The sequence below is a fragment of the Taudactylus pleione genome, unplaced genomic scaffold (genome assembly GCF_031769625.1).
Source record: "Taudactylus pleione unplaced genomic scaffold, aTauple2 ptg000019l, whole genome shotgun sequence".
In the NCBI taxonomy this organism is placed as follows: Eukaryota; Metazoa; Chordata; class Amphibia; order Anura; family Myobatrachidae; genus Taudactylus; species Taudactylus pleione.
In genome coordinates this window covers 4020349-4041309 of record NW_028284421.1, presented here as the reverse complement: position 1 = coordinate 4041309, position 20961 = coordinate 4020349, and the positions used below count along the sequence as shown (strand labels likewise).

General features: G+C 45.0%; 1 protein-coding gene across 2 annotated transcripts in view; it reads right to left on the bottom strand.

Annotated features, from left to right (window-relative positions):
* The window catches only part of TEX9 (testis expressed 9), a 60908-nt gene that overhangs the window by 25403 nt on the left and 14544 nt on the right, over window positions 1-20961 (bottom strand). For both annotated transcript variants that reach the window (XM_088443084.1, XM_088443093.1), the window contains exons 4-9: window positions 18802-18881; window positions 18234-18282; window positions 16488-16567; window positions 16086-16264; window positions 11399-11481; window positions 10502-10675 (exon numbers count right to left, since the gene is read on the bottom strand). In XM_088443084.1, the coding sequence (XP_088299210.1) occupies window positions 10502-10675; window positions 11399-11481; window positions 16086-16264; window positions 16488-16567; window positions 18234-18282; window positions 18802-18881 (645 nt within the window). The remainder of the gene's footprint in view (window positions 1-10501; window positions 10676-11398; window positions 11482-16085; window positions 16265-16487; window positions 16568-18233; window positions 18283-18801; window positions 18882-20961) is intronic.

Sequence of the window (20961 nt, the reverse complement as noted above, 5' to 3'; positions counted from 1 at the left end):
GGATCGAGCACGGTGGCCAAAATGTAGTGGTCTGATTTCAACAGATTGACCACCCTGGAATCCTGGCAAAGCGAATGAAGGGCTTCATCCACAAGTCCCACATGCCGAGCGGAATAGCTCCGTCTTAGCTCCTCCTTCACTTTCTCCAGCTGCTTCTGCAAAAGCCTGATGAGGGGAATGACCTGACTCAAGCTGGCAGTGTCTGAACTGACTTCACGTGTGGCAAGTTCGAAGGGCTGGAGAACCTTGCACAACACGGAAATCATTCTCCACTGCGCTTGAGTCAGGTGCATACCCCCTCCTTTGCCTATGTCATAGGTGGATGTATAGGCTTGAATGGCCTTTTGCTGCTCCTCCATCCTCTGAAACATATAGAGGGTTGAGTTCCACCGCGTCACAACCTCTTGCTTCAGGTGATGGCGGGGCAGGTTCAAGAGTGTTTGCTGGCGCTCCAGTCTTCGGCACGCAGTCGCTGTATGGCGAAAGTGGCCAGAAATTTTTCGGGCCACCCAAAGCATCTCCTGCACGCCCCTGTCGCTTTTCAGAAAATTCTGCACCACCAAGTTTATTGTGTGAGCAAAACATGGGATGTGCTGGAATTTGCCCAGATGTAATGCCCGCACAATATTGGTGGCATTGTCAGATATCACAAATCCCCAGGAGAGTCTAAGTGGGGTAAGCCACTGGGCGATGATTTCCCTCAGTTTCTCTAAGAGGTTGTCGGCGGTGTGCCTCTTACTGAAACTGGTGATACACAGCGTAGCCTGCCTTGGAACGAGCTGGCGTTTCTGAGATGCTGCTACTGGTGACGCTGCTGCTGTTGCTGCGTAAGGTGATACATCTACCCAGTGGGCTGTCACAGTCATATAGCCCTTAGTCTGCCCTGTTCCACTTGTCCACATGTCTGTGGTTAAGTGGACATTGGGTACAACCGCATTTTTCAGGAGACTGAGGACACTTTTTCTGACGTTTCTGTACAGTCTCGGTATCGCCTGCCTAGTGAAGTGGAATCTAGACGGGATTTGGAACCGGGGACACACTACCTCCATCAATTGTCTAAATCCCACTGCACTAATGGCGGATACCGGACGCACGTCTAACGCCAACATAGCAGTCAAGGCCTCAGTTATACGTTTTGCTTCAGGATGACTGCTGTCGTACTTCATCCTCCATGCTAAGGACTGTTGGAGGGTCAATTGTTTAGTAAAAGTAGTGGTGTTCCTACTTCCTCTCTGGGATGATGAATGACTCCCAGCAGCAACAACAGAAGCAGCGGCAGCAGGAGGCGTAGCAATGCAGGATCCTCCGAAGGAATCCCAGATAGGAGAGCCAGTCATGCCAGTGACATGGCCTGCAGGACTACTTCCGATCCTGACTAAGGAGGAGGTTGACGAGGAGGGAGTTGACGGTGTGGTTTGCAGGCGCTTGGATACAACAGGACAACGGGATTTAGGTGTCCCTGGACTGCTTACGGTCTTAGCCAAAGTTTCTGAACTTGACAGTAACTTTTTATGAACGCGCTGCAGGTGCCGTATAAGGGAGGATGTTCCTAGGTGGTTAACGTCCCTACCCCTACTTATTTCACCTTTACATATGGCAAGACAGTTGTTGTCCGGATTTGGATAGAAATATTGCCAGACCAAAGAGGTGGAATGTTTGGTCTTCTGCCCAGGCATGACCGTGATGGGCTTTTTCATCCCACGGACAACAACTGTCTCCCCCGGAGCCTGATTTAAACAAACCACATCACCATCAGAATCCTCCTCGCCAACTTCCTCCTCAGCGCCAGCTACACCAGTATCCTCATCCTGTTGTACTTCAACAGTGACATCTTCAATTTGCATATCAGCAAGTGGACTGTGGGTGCTCCTTTCAGCACTTGCAGGGGGTGTGCAAATGGTGGAAAGAGCCACCTCTTCCCGTCCAGTGCTGGGAAGGTCAGGCATCGCAACCACCACCACACTTGGACTCTCCTTGGGGATTTGTGGTATCTTCTTAGAACGCACAGTTCTTCGCTGTGCTTTTGCCAGCTTAACTCTTTTGATTTTTTTAGTGGGAGGAGGGCTTCCATCGTCATGTGAAGCTGAACCACTAGTCATGAACATAGGGAAAGACCTTAGCCATTCCTTGCCGCTCCGTGTCGTAAATGGCATATTGGCAAGTTTACGTTTCTCTTCAGCTGATTTAAATGTTTTTTTCAAGGTCATTTTCCTGAACTTTGCCATTTGGGATTGTATGTGCCCTCTACTATGACATTGGGCATCGGCCTTGGCAGACGACGTTGATGGCATGTTATCGTCTATATCATGACTAGTGACAGCAGCTTCAGCACTAGGAGGAAGTGGTTCTTGATCTTTCCCTATTTTATTTTTATCGGAGAAAGTTTGGTCCTCCATTTATGTTATATTGATATATACGTGCGGCTAAGGCGCACACAAACACAGAAAATAATTTTTTATTTTTGTTGGAGACTAGTGCACTTTGTGGGTTACACCACCCTTTAAGAAATGAGACAGCCGGCCCTTTACTTATGGGACACAGACGCACGCTTGGCGCTGCTCCTTTGTTGATGCACCTGCAGCCACAGTGCACACAATTCACAAACACAGAAAAAAAAATTTTATTTTGTTTGGAGTGTACTTTGAGGGTTACAGCACCCTTTAACGGTCAAGCCAGCCGGCCCCTTACTTATGACACAGGCGCACGCTTGGCACTACTTTGTTGATGCACGTGCGGCTACTGCGCACACAATTCACAAACACAGAAAATATTTTTTTATTTTGTTTGGAGTGTACTTTGGGGGTTACAGCACCCTTTAACGGTCAAGCCAGCCGGCCCTTTACTTATGACACAGGCGCACGCTTGGCACTACTTTGTTGATGCACGTGCGGCTACTGCGCACACAATTCACAAACACAGAAAATATTTTATTTTTTTTTGCACTTGGGGGGAGCACCCCTGATGCACCCCCTGGTCAACACTACAGCACCCCTTTAGGACTGGGACTCTGCACAGGACTTTGGAGTGGACACAGCCCCTATGGACAACTGACTGCACAACACAGTCCGGCCAGCCCCTATGGACTTTGGAGGAGTGGACACAGCCCCTATGGACAACAGCAGCACAGCACAACACAGCCAGCCCCTATGGACTTTGGAGGATTGGACACAGCACAGCACAGCACTACACTACACACTACACTACACAGCCCAGCCAGCCCTAACTCCCACCCTCCCTTTTCACTGTCCACAGCCGAGTGAGAAAATGGCGCCGACGTTGGTACCTTATATAGGATCCAAAACCCGCGAGACCCGGAAGGCGGGATGATTAAGTTTTGCCTCGATTTCAGATCCGAGTCAGGCGGGAAAAGTCGAGCCTGACTCGGATCTGCCTCGGATCGGGGGGGCTCGGGGGGGTTCGGATTTCAGAAATCCGAACCCGCTCACCCCTAATATGAAGGTGGTGTATTGATGGGACAGGTGTTTTAAGGCGTGCAGGTGAGAATAACAAGGCTTTTTTTTCTTACAGGGCTTACCAATTACACAAAAATCAACTTACAGGCATTTTTATGCACCCCAAATTCATCTAGAGTATTAAATTACTGTAAAAACACTTGCTATCATTTTCCTCGTTACTGCTATTAAACAAATGCAAAAAAAGCCATTCACAACTTCCAAAGGGGCCTATCCACTAGGCGACCTGAAAGACTGAACGTCTAGCGTTCAGACCTTCAGGTCGCCGAGGTGCGGTTCCCGCACTGAACAGCGTTCACTGAAAGTCATTCAGTGAAGGAGCCCGATCTCCTATCTCTGAACATGCCAAACCTGACAAGCATCATCAGGTTGACGGGCATCTTCAGTAGATACAGTAGTCGGGGTCGGCAAGGACCCAGCGTGCACGCGCATCGCTGGTCCTTGCCGGTTATCCATTACCCGACTTTGTAAACAATGCGACCAAAACCTCCTGGTTTTGGTCGGATTGTTCACAAAGTCGGGTAATGGATAGGCCCCTTAAGAGCCTAAATACTTTGTTTTTGACCACTAATAGACACCAAGATAAGACTCTCACAATTGAATCGCGCATCCAGCAGGAATGTACATACCACGAGGTATAAGCTTTAAGTCAAACTGCGGTAAACCAAGATTTTACTGTAATTAATCGATTCCCCCTATAGGATATTGTTATATTTATCAGACTTCTCAATTCATAGATGCACATTTGGTAAAGAACACCTAAATCTGAAGGTGCATACACACACAACGATTTTTTGAACGATTATCAATAACGATATCGTTTATCGTTCAAAAAATCTTTCACTTTCTGAGTTAAAATGAACGATTATCGTTCATGCGCGTTCACGTTTGTAGTTCAGTCAGACTGACCAACTCAACGATTTTCAGTAAGGGAATTTGCAAAAATCGTTTGTAGGTCAAAAAAAATCATTCATTACATTTAGTAAATGAGCGATTTTAGTAAACGATTTTCGTTCATTTTTCCCTTGAAAAAATGAACGAAAATCGTTTACGAAAATCGTTCATTTACTAAATCGTTGTGTGTGTATGCAGCTTAAGCTTTCAGCTTACACTTTTGGTGTTGCTGGACTATAAATCCCAGGATGCCATGTAGCAGTATCCAGCACCTGCACAGCCACAGGGTGTCTAAGCTCTCAGCAGACTGAATGTTTGTAGTCACAGGAAATAGACATAACAGGCAACATTTGTGAAAGATGCACTACAGAGATAGGAATCTGTCGTACAACAAATATTTAGGATTTAGAGATTTTCTATTTATGTTTCATTACATAGGTCTATCAATTTCTGCATCCCCAACAAAAAGAGTACCTGCTAATTTGTATTCCGACCAGGCTGCCTGAATACTGCAAGAACATCTTGGGTATTATTACATCATGTCTTATTAGCAAGTCCTACTATGTCTCTTCCAAGGTCCTACCTCAGCTAATATTTCAGCTGCAAGAAAATAGAAAATGACCTCATCTGCCTCCTCACTCACATCCCTCAGGGAACAGTTTGCTTTTAACCTTCATCTTATTGTAGTATTTAACTGTTTCAGTAGTACGAGGAGCTATCATTGCTGCAGCCAAAGTGAGGATCATTGAGATGTACATCAATGCCAGGGCACCATGGACTGGGAAGTGCTTCTTTTTATACTTAAAGAATGTAACACTACATTAAAACCATAATGTACAGATGTGTCCTCATACACCCAGCCTCGATACGCCATGCGATGCGAATGAGCCGCCAGGTCCCATGCGACTGCTTACAGAGCGTCTTTTCACCCCAGAATGTGTCTTAAATCGCAATGGGATCCAACAAACTGCTTCTGGAGACTGCACAGAATAATGTGATACAGTATGCGAGGCTTGTGTATCTACTTGGCGTGGAAAGAAAAGCTGCGGTCACTGCAGCGTAGCACTCCATATACAGATTCAGATGTAGTCACTCACAGATATACAAGTGTCACATACTGTAGCAAATTTATTGTGAGTAAAATGCATTTTCCTGCAAAAAAAGACGCTAATCGCAAGCATAGTCGCATGGGACCTGGCGCGCAATAGTGCATGAGGACACATCTATATTAAGTCATTGGATGGACCCATAGCCATTGTCGATTCGTAGATAGCATGATGCAGAAGAATGAGCGCAGTCCAGCAATGTCTGTCACGCACTCTTTGTTTCTTCTTGTGTAGATGGCATATTGTCCATTATTAACACACTGCAAGCAGGAAAGTGCAAAAGTGAGCAGAGAACCAGCGGATGCAAGCAAGACGATGTTTAATTAGCGAAGTAGTATGCATTACATATTTGATCTTCACACCACTATTAGTGTATAATGTATAAACACTATTTATACATAAATATACATCGATCTGCAATAACATTAAAACCACTAACAAGTGAACTAAATAACTGATTATCTCATTACAATGGTATTTGTCAATGGTTGGGATTTATTAGGCAGCAAGTGAACACTCAGTACTCGAAGTTGATGTGCTGGAAGCAGGAAAAATGGGCAAGCGTAAGGATCTGAGCGACTTTGACAAAGGCCATATTGTAATGGCTAAAGCCACATACACACTAGACGATAAGTTGGATATGAATGATATCGTTATTCATTGCGTTCAATATCGTCCAGTGTGTATGCAAGACATCGTTAACGATGCACACTCCGCGGATCGTTAAAAAGGTCTTTCATCACTTGTACTTGCCGGGTAACCTGACGATATTGTCAGGTTCTACAAGTACGAGGATGAGGGAGAGTGCAGTCACTGAACAATATCGTTCACGATATCATTCAGTGTGTATGCTCAATATTGTTAACGACATTGAGCCCGGCAGTGCAGGGGAAACACTTAACGATATCACTCATGGAGCATATCGTTAAGTGTGTATGTGGCTTCAGACGACTGGCTTAGAGCATCTCTAGGTTAGTACCTACCAAATAAGTTGCAAAGAAGTACAACTGGTGAACCGGCGATAGGGTCATGGGCATCTAACCTGCATGGGGAGCGAAGGCTAGCCAGTCTGGTTTTATCTCACAGAAGAGCTACTGCAGCACAAATTGCTGAAAAAGTCAATGCTGGCTATGATAGCAAGGTGTCATAACACAGTGCACCGAAGCTTGCTGTGCCGCCACGGACCGGTCAGAGTGCTCATGCTTACCCCTGTCCACCATTGAATGCGCCTACAATGGGCAGGCCATATTAGCAGCAGAACTAGACCATGAAATAAAGGAATAAGGTGGCATGGTCACGTTTTCTTTTACACCATGTGGACAGCACAGTGCGTGTGGTAGTTTAGCTGGGGAAGAGTGACACCAGGATGCACTATGGGAAAAAGGCAAGGCAACGGAGGTAGTGTGATGCTTTGGGCAATGTTCTGCTGGGAAACCCTGGGTCCTTACATTCATGTGGCTGTTACTTTAACATATGCCAACTACCTAGACATTGTGGCAGATCAAGACCCCTTCATGGCATTGGTTTTCTCTGATAGCAGTGGCCTCTTTTAGCAGGATAATGCACCCTACAACACTGCAAAATTGTTAAGGAATGGTTTGAGGAACATGACAAAGAGTTCAAGGTGTTGACTTGGCCTCCAAATTCCCCAGATCCCAATCCAATCATGCATCTGTGGGATCTACTGATCAATCAAGTCCAAGCCATGGAAGCCCCACCTCACAACTTACAGTACTTAAAGGATCTGCTGCTGCTAGACACCACAGGACACTTTCAGAGGTCTTGTGCAGCCCATGCCTCAATGGGTCAAAGCTGTTTTGATGACACAAGGGGGGCCCTACACAGTATTAGGCAGGTGGTTTTAATGTTAAGGCTGATCAGTGTATATTGCACATTGTTACAAATTATGCAATACTGATTTCATAGTTTGACTACTACATGGGTCATCATTTTCAAAGCCCAATATGGCCAAGGCATGGAGCAAAATCCTCTCTTGTGGTCATTTCCTTCAAAGAGCGGAGGCTTGCAGCGCATGATGGCAGTGCTTGCAGAGATGTTTGAACCAGCCTATGGGAGGTGTATGGTGGACCGAATGCATTCCTTGCCAAGTACAGACTGGGCGCATTGGTGCACCACATTTTGCAGAGCAGTGCACAGGTGCTCAATTTTTTTTCAGCGCCATTCCTTCCACTGCGTACCAGCAGTTTCACTCCTCAAAAACACTTGAATATTGCACCAGCTCAGATATGGTCTCATTTTATACTTTTTATGAGAGAAGTACAACTTGAAGGCGCTGAATGTAAGAGAAATGCAATGCTCATCACCCAACATAAAAATAAGTTTTGGACACACATACATGGCACGTCTATTAAAGCCAGTCCAGATTTCTCCTGACCCATGTTTATATTAAGTAGTATTTTAAGAGTAAACACCTAATTAAATTACAAAATAACCTTGGCGCCTGATGGGGACCTGTGGTGAATAAACTCAGAAGGTACAGCTGCCAATTTGCAGAATTGGAGATTGCCTGTCGCCAATACAAAAAGAGAGCTGAACAGGGGCATTCTGCAAAGGCGCTTATACCATCATAAAAAAAAACAAATTAGTGCAAAATGTATAAAATTGAATGCAATATTAATACATATAAACAAAAACAAAACTAGTTGCTCCCGGGAGTAAATAAATAATAACACATAACAATCAATAATAAAGCAGTTGTGGGAGAGCTTGATAAATGGTAATAGCTAATAGCAAAAAATCTTGTATTGAAACCTCAGTAATGCTGATGGCAAAACTAGATGGTAAATGATAATCTCAAATAGAAACAAAGGGTCTCATTCAGACCAGGTCGCAAGCGCTGAGCACTCGCAACTGGGTCAATGTTAAGGCCCTGCGCACGCGCAGCGGCCATACTGCGCGTGCGCAAGCCCCTGAGTGAGAAATTCTCTCGCTCCGGAGCTCACTACAAAAGGGGCAGCTGACGGAACGCCTGCCGTTTTGTGGGCGGCCGCACTGACATCAGCAGTGATGTCAGTGGGAAGCTTCCTGCTCGATCAGAGCAGGAAGCACCCTGGGGCTTGCAGTTGCCGAGACCCAACCTTAGGGTCTCGTCGCAAGCCCCGATGGTCGCGATGGTCTTGACCATCGTGACCATCACCCTGGTCGGTCGCTAAAGCGGTGGGTGGTAACCCACAGCTTAGCTAGCGACCAGGAGGCAACACTAAAAAAAACAAGCGGCCGTCCTCATTCAGAAAGAGCGCTCGCTTCTTGCGAGTGCCTCTGAATGAGGGCCAAAGTCTCCAGTGTTAATGGTAACAGAAGACATATACTATGAGTTCCACAGCTGTTTAAATAGAGTGCAAATGCACTGAGATGGTAATCCTTTTTGGGAGTAAAATTGATGTAATGATGTATAGGAGAAATACTCGCTCCTGTCTGAGTGTTTAAATGTGGTGGTTCCAACGGCTAAAGGACGCAATGTAACTGCCAAGCCGTAAGGGGAGAATCCTGGAAGTCAGCTCCAGATGGTCATGGTCAGCTGACCGCCGGTCTCCCGAGTGAGTCCAGGGCCACGCTGGGCCTCTATAAGCAGGGTCTCTGTTCGGCTGTATCTGCTTGCTCCGGCAAGCCAGTGAAACGGAGCGCTCTGGAGTGGAACAAGTGGCAGATGAGTGCTCAAAATGAAATGGCACCTGTGACTTCAATGCGCGTTTCCCCCTGGTACACGGCTTTTTCAAGAAGCAGGTGTCTATCATCTGCCACTTGTTCCACACCAGAGCGCTTTGTTTCACTGGCTTGCCGGAGCAGTGGCCATTCTAGTGAATGGGGCAGTAGTATACTGTATAAGAAAAAATTAGAGTGGGGAGGTCACTTTAGTACGTATATGGGGGTACCACACCTGTAATGGGCATTACTAGTGTGTGGCGTAATCTGTAAGGGGCATTATTACTGTGTGGTCATACTGTGTAATGGGCATTACTACTGTGTGGCGTAATCTGTAAGGGGCCTTACTACTGTGTGGTCATCATGTGTAAGGGGCATTACTACTGTATAGCGTAACGTGTAAAGTATAAAGGACATACTATGTACTGTAATGTGGATAAGGGGCACTACTGTGCCATGCCCTTTTCCTATGATACCACGCCCTTTTTTTTTCCATGCGCTTGCGACGCGCACTGTCCCTATATACAGTATGGGGGTGGCACCAATGCTCCTTCTGGCACAGGGCAACAAAATGTTTAGTTACGGCTTTGCTATAAGCAAATCTAGCATAGGCGTCTCCAAAGATTGGAAAGGGAGTGTGCACCATGAGCAAATAGTTGATAAACATGGCATTTGAGTGGCACATAAAAAAAAAAGTTTTGAGGATACATAAGGTGCCACTTTTAAATATTTTACACCGCAATTGCTTGCAATCAGTGTACTCTTACAAACATGACAAGGATTTCTACAAGGAGAAACCTGGTAAGTGAGGACCCCTTTAACATAAAGGGGCTCTACATACTGACAGAAGGTTGTTAGACAATAAAACCGCATAGGGAAGCATTACTGTGCCATAGTATTGCATTTTGTCAATGATAATAAAAAAGTTGGAAAGTTCTCATTAATAACAACACTGTAACTGATTGAACTAAATACTAAGATGCGGTAATGTATGTGAATGCCACATCCGTCCCTGCAAGTTTCCAGCTATTAATGCACAGATCTTATAGTCACCTGGGAGCAACATGACATGATGGCATTTTTACACCCGACAATAAAAGGTTCACAATAGATTCTTCAGAAACCAATGTGATTATTCTCCTAAGAGATAGTTACTTTTTTCACTTTAATCACTTAGGGTGAGATCTGCCCTCAAGAAAAATGGCTGCTTTTCCTTGACATTGCTAATAAAGATAAGAAAACAAGGTAAAGAGCTGGCTAGAGAAAGTGTACTAACAGGCTATTATCCCCAAATTGTCTTTTTCCAAAGACTTCCTTGGAATATTGTACTTGGATTGAGACAAACACCAGGATATGGCAGTGTACCTTCTCTAATGAAGAAAGCTGATGTTGTAAGCCATCATTCTTCTTATTAGCTTCTTCAGATAAAGCTTTATATTTCTCAGCCTGAGTCTGATGTATGTTCACTGTCCTCTGTAGTCGCCCACGCTCCTCCTCCAGATCTTTAACACGAGATTTAAGATTGCGGCTCTCATCGTCCTGTTAATTACATAGAAACATTATTCAAATGCTCCATCACAATGGGGAATGGAGGTCATATATTAGATGTGATTAAAAAAAATAAAAAGCATTTTAACAATTTGTATGTACATTAAACTTCCTAAACAACTTATAAACGAAACAATTAAAAACCCTGTGAAACATCAGGACCAATCCTTATAGTCTTATTTAGAGTAACCAAGACAAGTAAAAATAAGAAAAAAAAAAACTATATTTATTTTTAATAACTGTATTACAATGTTATACTAAGTTGTACTTATTTCTTTATACCGGCTTTATATTCCTGTGATGCATACAGTATGGGTTGGAAGGAATCTTTGGAGGAGCTTCAGACATAATACCGAAAGGAAGACAACAGTATAAATCATGCCTACGCCTGAATTTAGGGGCATGTAGCTGGGCACCTAAGAGAGTAGACAGCCCTACTAGATCGCTGCGATGATGTGTTTCATTATGGCATGCCCTCATGGCGTGATTCCCAGAGCCACGCCTCCTACCTGGAGGACATTTTGAAAATCTAGGCAACTATGATATAAATTAGTCCTACTGAAAATAGCTCTATGAATGTGCAATATGTCCGGTGGGCTTCATGCTACAGTTAATAGTATTGCATTATTATGCATCCCTCTGTTTGTTTCACATATACATATATAATTTTATTTTGAAGACACACCTGCCAGGGGTTATGGAGAACAGTTTTACCTTCTTATTACAGTCATGGGTTAGATTATCCAGCTCTTCCTGCATGACTCGTAACTTTGCTTTCAGAAATCTGATCTGAGCCTCTGAAAGATGTAAGCAGACAATACTTGGGATACATAAACATACAGATTTCTTTCATTGCACTTTAAAAAGGTATAAAAAAAAAAAATAAACACATGATGCACTCTTATGATATATTAACTCACCTGTGCATGAGTAAAGAAATTCACAAAACATGAGCCTTTGGTAGTACTTGGGGACTGGAGTTGAGAACCACTGTCTTAGGCAATACAAATGCTCTACGCCAGTGGTCTCCAACCAGTAAGCTTGCGGTCTTAATTTTGGTAGCTCACCTAGCTGCAGTACTGCTGAGTCCTCTAGGAGGAAGTGACCTCCGACATGTGCTCCCCCGTAGCATCGACGCCATGGGTGAAGCCACAGAGAAGCACGTCAGGTGATTGCCGCAGCCTCTACAGCATGGGTTCCCAACCACGGTCCTCAAGGCACACTAACAGTCCAGGTTTTAGGGATAGCCATACATGAGCACAAGTGACTTAATTAGTACTTCAGTTAAATTGATTTAACCATCTGTGCACAATCATGGATATCACTAAAACCAGGACTGTTAGTGTGCCTTGAGGACCGAGGTTGGGAATCACTATTCTACAGCAATCACCTGACGTGTTTACCCGTGGTTCCACCCACAGCGTCTATGCTACAACGTAGCGAATGACACCCACCCAGCCTTGCCGGAAAAATCACACAGCAGCCCTGCCTATATCTTTTGCTCCTCTACTGCACGTTTCTCCTTGGAGCCGGTAATTAACAGTGAAATGTGCCTGTGCTTCAAATTTTATTTATAAAACTACAACATCACTGTAATAAATAAAAGCATTTTTATTTTCTATGAAACATTTTTATTTTCCATTAAATTACCTAAACTTGTTCAGTTATTAGCCAGATTTTTTTTTCTACAATTTTAGTAGCTCTCCAGGTTTCATTTTTCTGAAGCAGCTCGCCCCTCAATTAACGTTGGAGACCACTGCTCTACGCAGACAAGTGGATCAACAAACAGACTTGATCGGTTAAGTCACTTCAAGTTTTAAGGCAAACAAATAATGGCACCCATGCTTTGTTACTTCAAATTTGTGCAATTAACTTGAATTCAGTAACTAAATTGCTCCTATTTCACTCAACAACAAAATTTGGAAAGCAGACACGGTAAAGAACCAAATAGGTTTTAGCTTCAGACATTTTACATCTCTCAATTTGGCTACCCCATTAATTTTCTAATATATACCTTGTGAGCTCCTCCATCACCCTGAGGAGTGCTTCAGCCTTTATACAGGCAATAAGTCTAAATGGGCTACTAATGTTCCCTTCTCTGACTATAAAGGCAGTACTATGATACTTACGGGAAGCAGTCATGTGACCGGCAGCGGCCAATCCAGACAGTGTAATCCCAGGAAGGGATCTAACATTGGCATCGAAATACTGACGCCTATGTTAATCCCGACGCCGGGTCGATCGTCCAACGCTGGGGGTAAGTATCCACGTAGCCAGGGATTTTGGGGATAGGTATAGGGACCCTCAGGGGGGACCTAGAGATAGGCACCCCCCCAGGGAGGGTTAGGCTAGAGGAAGGGAGGAAGGGAGGGGTTAGTCACCCCCAGGGGGAGGTTAGGGTTAGGCACCCCCCCTCCCGGAAAGGTCAGGTTTAGGGTGCGGGGAGGGGGGATTAGGCACCCCTGGGGGGGGGGGGAGAGTTGGGGAAGATAGGGATAGGAACCCCTAAAGGAGGGTTAGGCAGGAGGGGGGGGTGAAAGAGAGGTGAGGGTTAGGTACTTTACTTACCTCTGTCGGGATCTGCGCTGTTCGGCCTGCCGGCGTCAGGATTTTGACCGCCGGGCTCTCGTCCGGCGGTCATTCATACCTATTCCGATACTTAAATATATAGGGCAGCAAAAAAGGGCTTTCAACAGTGGAATAGGACAATCCTTAGATGCTAGAATTAATCATGACACAGTCCTATAACCTGAGATTACTTTTTGGCATAAAGTTATTTCGCGTTACTACAGACTATACAGACTAAAGCTTTTCATGATGACAGATACAGCACAAAAGCAGGGCATTATATGCATCATTTGTCAGCACCATCAGCTCAGGGTCTGAGGCTCATGGTCTCATCTCACACAAGCTGCACTGGCTCATACCCAATGCTGACACTGCAGCGCAACTACCAAGGGAATACAGACATAGTGGAGGTGACAGACATCCTTTACATGAGGCAAGAAGCAAATGCATTACACATTCTGACAATTTATAATCACATATATACGATTTGCTGCAATGTTGTCATAACAATCAGCTGATTTCCTTGTTAATCAGTGGTGTTATTCTTGTTTTGTCACTTTAGTTATTATTTATTATGAAGCGTTATTTATATAGCGCGCACATATTCCACCGTGCTTTAGAGAATAAGTCATTCACATCAGTCCCTGCCCCAGTGGAGCTTACAATCTATATTCCCTATCACATGTACATACATACACACATCAGATGCTATTCAACTTATCAATATGTTTTTGGAGTGTGGGAGGACCAGAGCACCCATGCAAACATGGGGAGGACATGCAAACTCCACACAAATGCACCATGATTAGGAATTGAACTCAATACCTCAGTGCTGTGAGGTAGTAATGTTAACCACCAGTTACTCATTAGATCAGTGGTTCCCAAACTTTTTTGAATTACGGCACCCTACAGCAAAATTTTTTTCACGGCACCCCTAGGCCAAAAGTTTCTTATTGAGAAATTCAGAAATATAAAATGAAGTAAATTGTGCTTAGGACTTTCTACAGGGCCTGATCCAGGTTGGTTCGCACGCACCCCACTCGCTGCAAAAATATGCCAATGAATGCAATCGCACGGAAACTGCAGCACTATACCACTATACCAAGACGGCCATCACTGTATAAAGCCTGCCCACTTCCCATGACATGTATCCGCAAGTCAGCGAAAACATCGGTACCATCCGCATAGTTGTGGTTGACCTGACTATACCGCACAAACTGCTAAACTTCCTGTCGCCATCTAGACTTCTGCCAGCGTATGCTATCACAGGGGCTTAATTATGCACGCCCCTGCAACGGTGTTTATACGCCCTGGCACGCCTGCGTTTCTCTGACCACCCCCCCTTCACCACCCCCAATCGGTAAAATTCCGGTCAATCACTGTGTGAAGACTGTGCGCATACTGCGATCGCTTCCTGATCACGGTGGCCACTTACAGCACGCGCACTGCATCTTACACGCATGCGCAGATTGCAAACATCGGCTGGCTGTGTGCGAACGCAGCCTTGGGAACCAACCTGAATCAGGCCCACAGTGTAGATGTATCTCAGTTTCGTGTCCCTGGATGTAAGTTAAGGGCTGGTGTAATAGAGAATCAGGAGTAGCAAGGGGTAAATTTACTAAAGGTCGATTTGGCATTTTGAGTGATTTGAGGTGCGATTTTCATTCGCTTTGTATTCGATTTTGCTTTTGGGTATTTATTAAAGACCAAATCGAATGTAAAATCAAATTTCAAATAGAATTTTTAGTCAAATTGACCATCGGAAAAACATTGGTACTTTTACATAGCCCAACACACAAAACCCTTATTTACTATCATTCGATTTGAAATCGACCTCAAAATCGGACTTCAAATCACCAAATGAATAGACCTGCTTCATGCTTTCAATTTGAGCATGAGCAGGTCGGATTGACACAGATACATGCAGACATCAGCGAGATGCCTGCATGTATCTGACTGTAAAAAATTATTAAACAGTTAAAAGTTAAAAACAAATTGACGTGAGGTCCTCCCCCAAAATACAACCAGCCCCGGACTGCTCAAACCCAGGTCTGGTTGACTAAGTACAGGGAAAAAATTACGTAGGGTCTCCCTGTACTCAGTACAACCAGCACTGGGCTATGGGAAGCAGGACTGGTTCTGGATTTACAGGGAAAAATTTGCGTAGGGTCTCCCTGTAATTCACAGAACCAGCCCTGGACCCTTTCTAAAGGGGGAATGTGGGGATAGACCCAGGGGTGGCGGTGATAGCCCCGGACTATCAGCTTAGGCTAGGGGTGCCCTGGAGAGGGAGACCCCCTTTATTGGAGGGGTCTCCAACTCCCCAGGGACCTGAATTTGAACAGTCCGGGCTGGTTCTGTATTGGGGTGGACCTCACATTTTTTTTTTTTGTTTAATTTTAACTCTTTAGTCACTTTTTCCAGTCAGATACATACAGGCATCTCACTGATGTATGCGCATGTATCTGTGTAAGAACAAACTGCTCATGCTGAAAGTGAAAGCATGAAGCACTTCTATGGTGTCGGGGATTTGCCGTTCGATTTGTACATGAACATGCCAAATCGAACAGCAAATCACTGTTCAAAACCGACTCAAATAGTAAATGCAGTGAAAAAACGAGCTAAATCACTCCTCAAATCGACCTGCAAATCGACCTTTAGTAAATTTACCCCATGACGTTCAAACTATTGCCCAGTACGTACCATGGCTTTTTCTGCTGAACAGTTACCAGGGAACTTTCAATGACATTTTATATAAGGCTAATAATAGCAAATCTATAAAATATATTTAATACATGTATTGTTACATTTGTTAGTAACGAAAGCAAAATACCTGCACCAATTTCATTGCTTAGCCCAGGAATGACATCATCCTCAGTGTTTTCTGGCAGCTCCCCCTCCTCCAGTTTGCATTCAATCTTACTAATGGCTTTTGCAAGTGAGAAATCTGCAATATCTGTTGGGATTGCGACGTCAGTGGCAGCTCGTGTGTCTGCGGTTCTCGGCCGGGGCCTTGAAATAATAACAAAAAAGGATAATGCCCTCCAAACACTTGAGACATGTTACAAGACCAGACAAAGGTGATTAACAAGAAATTTAAAGAAAAAATTTTATATATATATATATATATATATATATATATATATATAAATATAAAAATTTTTCTTTATACACACACACACAATCAAAATGATTTCAATACTACAATTATGTCAAGATTTGTTTTCATTACTACCTAGGAATTTGTTTTTTTCCATTCGTTGCAGAAAGCGACCGGTTCCGAGCTGAGGGTTTTGTACCTGTATTAGCATCATTCTGTAAAATTAAAGGAGATGTTTTAGGCAGCAGTCCCTACTTACAGATCGTTTATGTTTTTATTCAGTTGGGTCTCTATGAGAAGTGCTGTGCAGTTGGATTGGGGTAACAGAAATGCCAGGAGACACAGTGATACTGTGGACGTGGACTGATCCCTTTATTCAACCACTAGTGATGGATTCTCACATAACATTTTGGGGATCTACTTTTATTTCCATCATCAGATACAAAAGCAATGAGTTTTCACATTTACATTTCAGGGATCTACCTAATTCATTCATTTTATTAGATGTCACGCTTCTGGCACCAACGGGGGGAGGTTAGGGTTAGGCACCACTAAGGGAGGCTTAAGGTTAGGGTAGGGAGAGGTGAGGGTTAGGGTGCTTACCAGCCCCAGTCGGGATTTTGATCGGTTGGTCTTCCACGGTCAGTATTTGATCCAGCGGCTATTCAGCCGCCGGGATTACATATGGTTCCCTAAATTGCTGCTATTCTGCTGACAACCTCAGATTGCTAGCTGTGCAGGGGAGCTCTGGGTTAAGTTAAATTTGAGTTTGCAGTAAACGAATATTAACCTTTTACTTAAAGTTACCTGAGCAATACATTTAAACTCATGAGATATATGAACTATGGGCCTGATTCAGACAAGTCGCCAGCGCTGAGCGCTCGCAACCGGGTCGATGGTGGTCCAGAGCGCATGCGCACGACAGAGCCGGCTCCGTCGTGCGCGAGACCCAGATAGCGATGGGCAAGCCGTCGCTCCGGGTCTCGTACCAAAGGGGGCGTGCTGTCGATGTTGAGTGACAACACGCCCCCTTTGGTGGGCGGGCCAGGGGAGTGGCTGCCCAAACGGAGGCGTTCCCATGTGAACGGCCCAATTTGGGGCCGGCCCCACTGACATCACGAGTGATGTCAGTGGGAGAGATTTCGGCTCTGTTAGAGCAGAGCCGAAATCTCTCCCAGGCTTGCGGAAACGAGACCCTACCACAAGGGTCTCGTCGCAAGCCCGATGGTCGCGATAGTGTTGACCATAGCGACCATCTTCCTGGCCGCTCGCTATAGCTGTGGGTGGTCTCCCACAGCGATGCGAGCGGCCAGGAGGCCGTTTATAAAAAAAAAAAAAAAAAAAAGACCGGCCCTGATTCAGAGTGAGCGCTTTGTCAGAGCGTCCTGCTCTGAATCAGGGCCTATGTCTTTATGACGGATTTCTTTAAAGATCTACAAAATGATTTGGAATAAACTATTTTAAATTAGACAGGTTTCTGACAACTGCTATAAAAACGTGCATAGTAAAGCAAAATTAATCATTTTAGTACACTATTTACTAAAGGTTTGGTTTTTTTTTTAAGCTCTTATTAATAGTGAAAAAAGCTCAACAAAGTTAAATCAGCCAACTGTCATCTAAGGGGGAAGTAGAGCTGTCAAGACCTGTCTTTTTCCTGTCGCCGTGTCCTCCACTTCCAGTTTACAGAGACTTAAATTAGCTAAGTGAAGGCATTATGTCCTCTCAGTGGCACCATCAACAAGTTGGCATAGCTTGCAAAGGCAAAGTTATTTATATTCATATGAACATTTCAATGATGACATGGCTTACTTCTGGACAATTCTACTAAGAAAAAGGCCAGATTTAAATTTGGAAAAGTTACCTTGTCCACAATTGAATTACCTTGGCATGTAGGAGGGTTAAAGTTGGCACTTCTGGGGAGAGCAGCTTTCTAGAAAAAAAAGAAAGGAGGTGTTAAAAAGTATATTTGTTTTTTTTACTTTTAAATACCACTTGAGCAGGCCATACGAGCATCGATATTGGGAGGGATAGGTTTAGGGACTCCTGGGGGGGACTTAGGGCCGGGAACCCCCCCCCCCCCTCCCGGGAGGGTTAGGCTAGGAGAAGGGGGGTTAGCGTTAGGCACCACCAGGGGGAGGTTAGGTTTAGCCACCCCCCCAGGAGAGTTAGGTTTAGGTTTATGCACCCCTGGGGGAGGTTAGGGTTAGGGGGGGGGAGAAAGGGGAGGGTTAGGGGTCTTACTCACCTCAGTCGGGGTCTTCACGTGTCAGCCTTCCGGCGTCGGTATTTTATACGCCGGGCTTAGGTCCGGCGGTAAGTTATACAGATTCCGAGCCTCCTATGTAATGCCTAGTTTTAATGTCATACAGTGATGATCCTTTAGTATGATCTTAGCACTGCCAATTGGGTTTCATATCTTGGAATTATATATATATAAAAAATATTTTACCTCAAACTTTCCTCCTCATCGTCATCAAACAGTTTAACCTGTGTCAGCGCTGGTCGTGATAGCAGTTGTTGCTGATCTTTCTGTTATAATGTAAAGAGGCGTTAAAATCTAATTTGTCTCAATGCTTAATCAGCACAAATGCTCAACCAGTCACAAGTGATCTACTTTCCTACAAAAAAAATATAAGATATGGTAAGAACTTACCCTTGTTATCTCTATTTCTACGAAGTCCATAGGGTTCCACAGGATACCTTTGGGTATAGGTGATGACGTCAGTCTTCAGGCGCCACAGAGTTAAAGTTTTCAGCCTCCCAGGATGCATCTGGGTCCCTCTCCTATACCCCGTCCCCGGTGCCAAGGCATCTCAGTTACGTCACAAGCCATAGGCCGGAGGAGGAGAAGAAAGAGAGAGAAGAAAAAATCTGGACACTCACAAGAATCACATTCTCACCATAGGGACATGGAAAAACCGGTGACCAGAATAAAGCCCATCTGCAGTACAGGTGCGACAGGGCGGGAGTCCTGTGGAACCCTATGGACTTCGTAGAAATAGAGATAACAAGGGTAAGTTCTTACCATATCTCATATTTTCTACTTCAGGGTCCATAGGGTATCCACAGGATACCTTGGGGATGTCCCAAAGCAGTATCCTTCAAGGGTGGGGACGCTCCTGTGCTGAGAGGAGAATCCGCCGCCCAAAGGAAGCATCCTGAGAGGCAAAGGTGTCAAAAGCGTAATACCTCTCAAAGGTATGGACAGAAGACTACGTAGCAGCCTTCCAGATCTGAACTGCAGAGGCACCACATCTAGCTGTCCATGAAGGACCCACAGACCTAGTGGAATGAGCCCTCACCAAGGAGGGAACTGGAAGACCTTCATGAAGATAAGCTTCTGAAATTGCCATACGAATCCAGCCTGCCAAAGTCTACTTTGAAGCAGGCCAACCCTTTTCACGGAAGCCATACAGGACAAACAAGGCGTCCGACTTCCTAAAAGAAGAAGTGCGGTCAACATAAATTCTCAATGCCCGCACAACATCCCAAGTGGCGTCACCCACTGAAAGTCCAGGTGAATTGAAAGCCGGCACAACAATTTCTTCATTGATGTGAAAACCGGATACCACTTCAGGAAGGAATCCCAGACGAGTGCGAAGCACCGCCCTATTCCTATGAAAAATCAGAAAATGGGGTCTACAAGAGAGAACCCCTAAATCCGAAACCCTTCTGGCCGAGGCAATGGCCAGAAGGAATATGGTTTTAGCTGTAAGCCATTTAAAGTCCACTGAGTCCAGTGGTTCAAACGGCGGCCCCTGGAGAACTCTCAGGACCACAGCCCAATTCCAAGGCGCCACCAGTGGAACAAAAGGTGGCTGAATGCGAAGAACACCTCACATAAAGGTGTGCACATCAGAGAGCACAGCAATCCTACGATGAAACCAGACTGACAGGGCAGACACCTGCACTTTCAGAGAAGCCAGGCAAAGCCCATGATCCAGTCCAGCCTGTAGGAAAGCCAACACCCTAGACAGGCGGAACTCCCTAAGGGAATACCCTCTAGGTCTACACCACCGGAAGAAAGTATGCCACACACGATGGTAGATTCTTGCCGAGAAAGGTTTACGAGCTCTTAGTATGGTTTGCACCACGGAGCCAGAAAAACCCTCTGGACCTTAGCATGACCGTTTCAACAGCCACACCGAGTCAGGTCTGGGTGAAGACAAGGACCCTGTGACAGCAGATTCGGTCGTAATGGTAACCTCAGAGGAACGTCTACTGACAGACTCTGGAGGTCGGAGAACCAGTGCCATCTGGGCCACTCGGGAGCTATCAACAGTAGCGTACCTCCTTCTTGATTTGAATTTCTGTATTACCTGCGGAAGAAGGTAAAATGGAGGGAAAAGGTAGGCAAACTGGAACATCTACTGGACGGACAGGGCATACACCAGAGACGCCATTTCGTCTCTTGTTCGAGACCCGTACACCGGCAACTTGTTGTTGTGCCGGGACGCCATGAGGTCTATCTCTGGAAGACCCCACTTGTCCACCAGACTCCGAAAGACGTCCTGGTGTAAAGACCACTCTCCCGGATGTGCGTCCTGCCTGCTGAGAAAATCCGCTTCCCAGTTGAGGACTCCCGGGATGAACACTGCTGATAATGCTG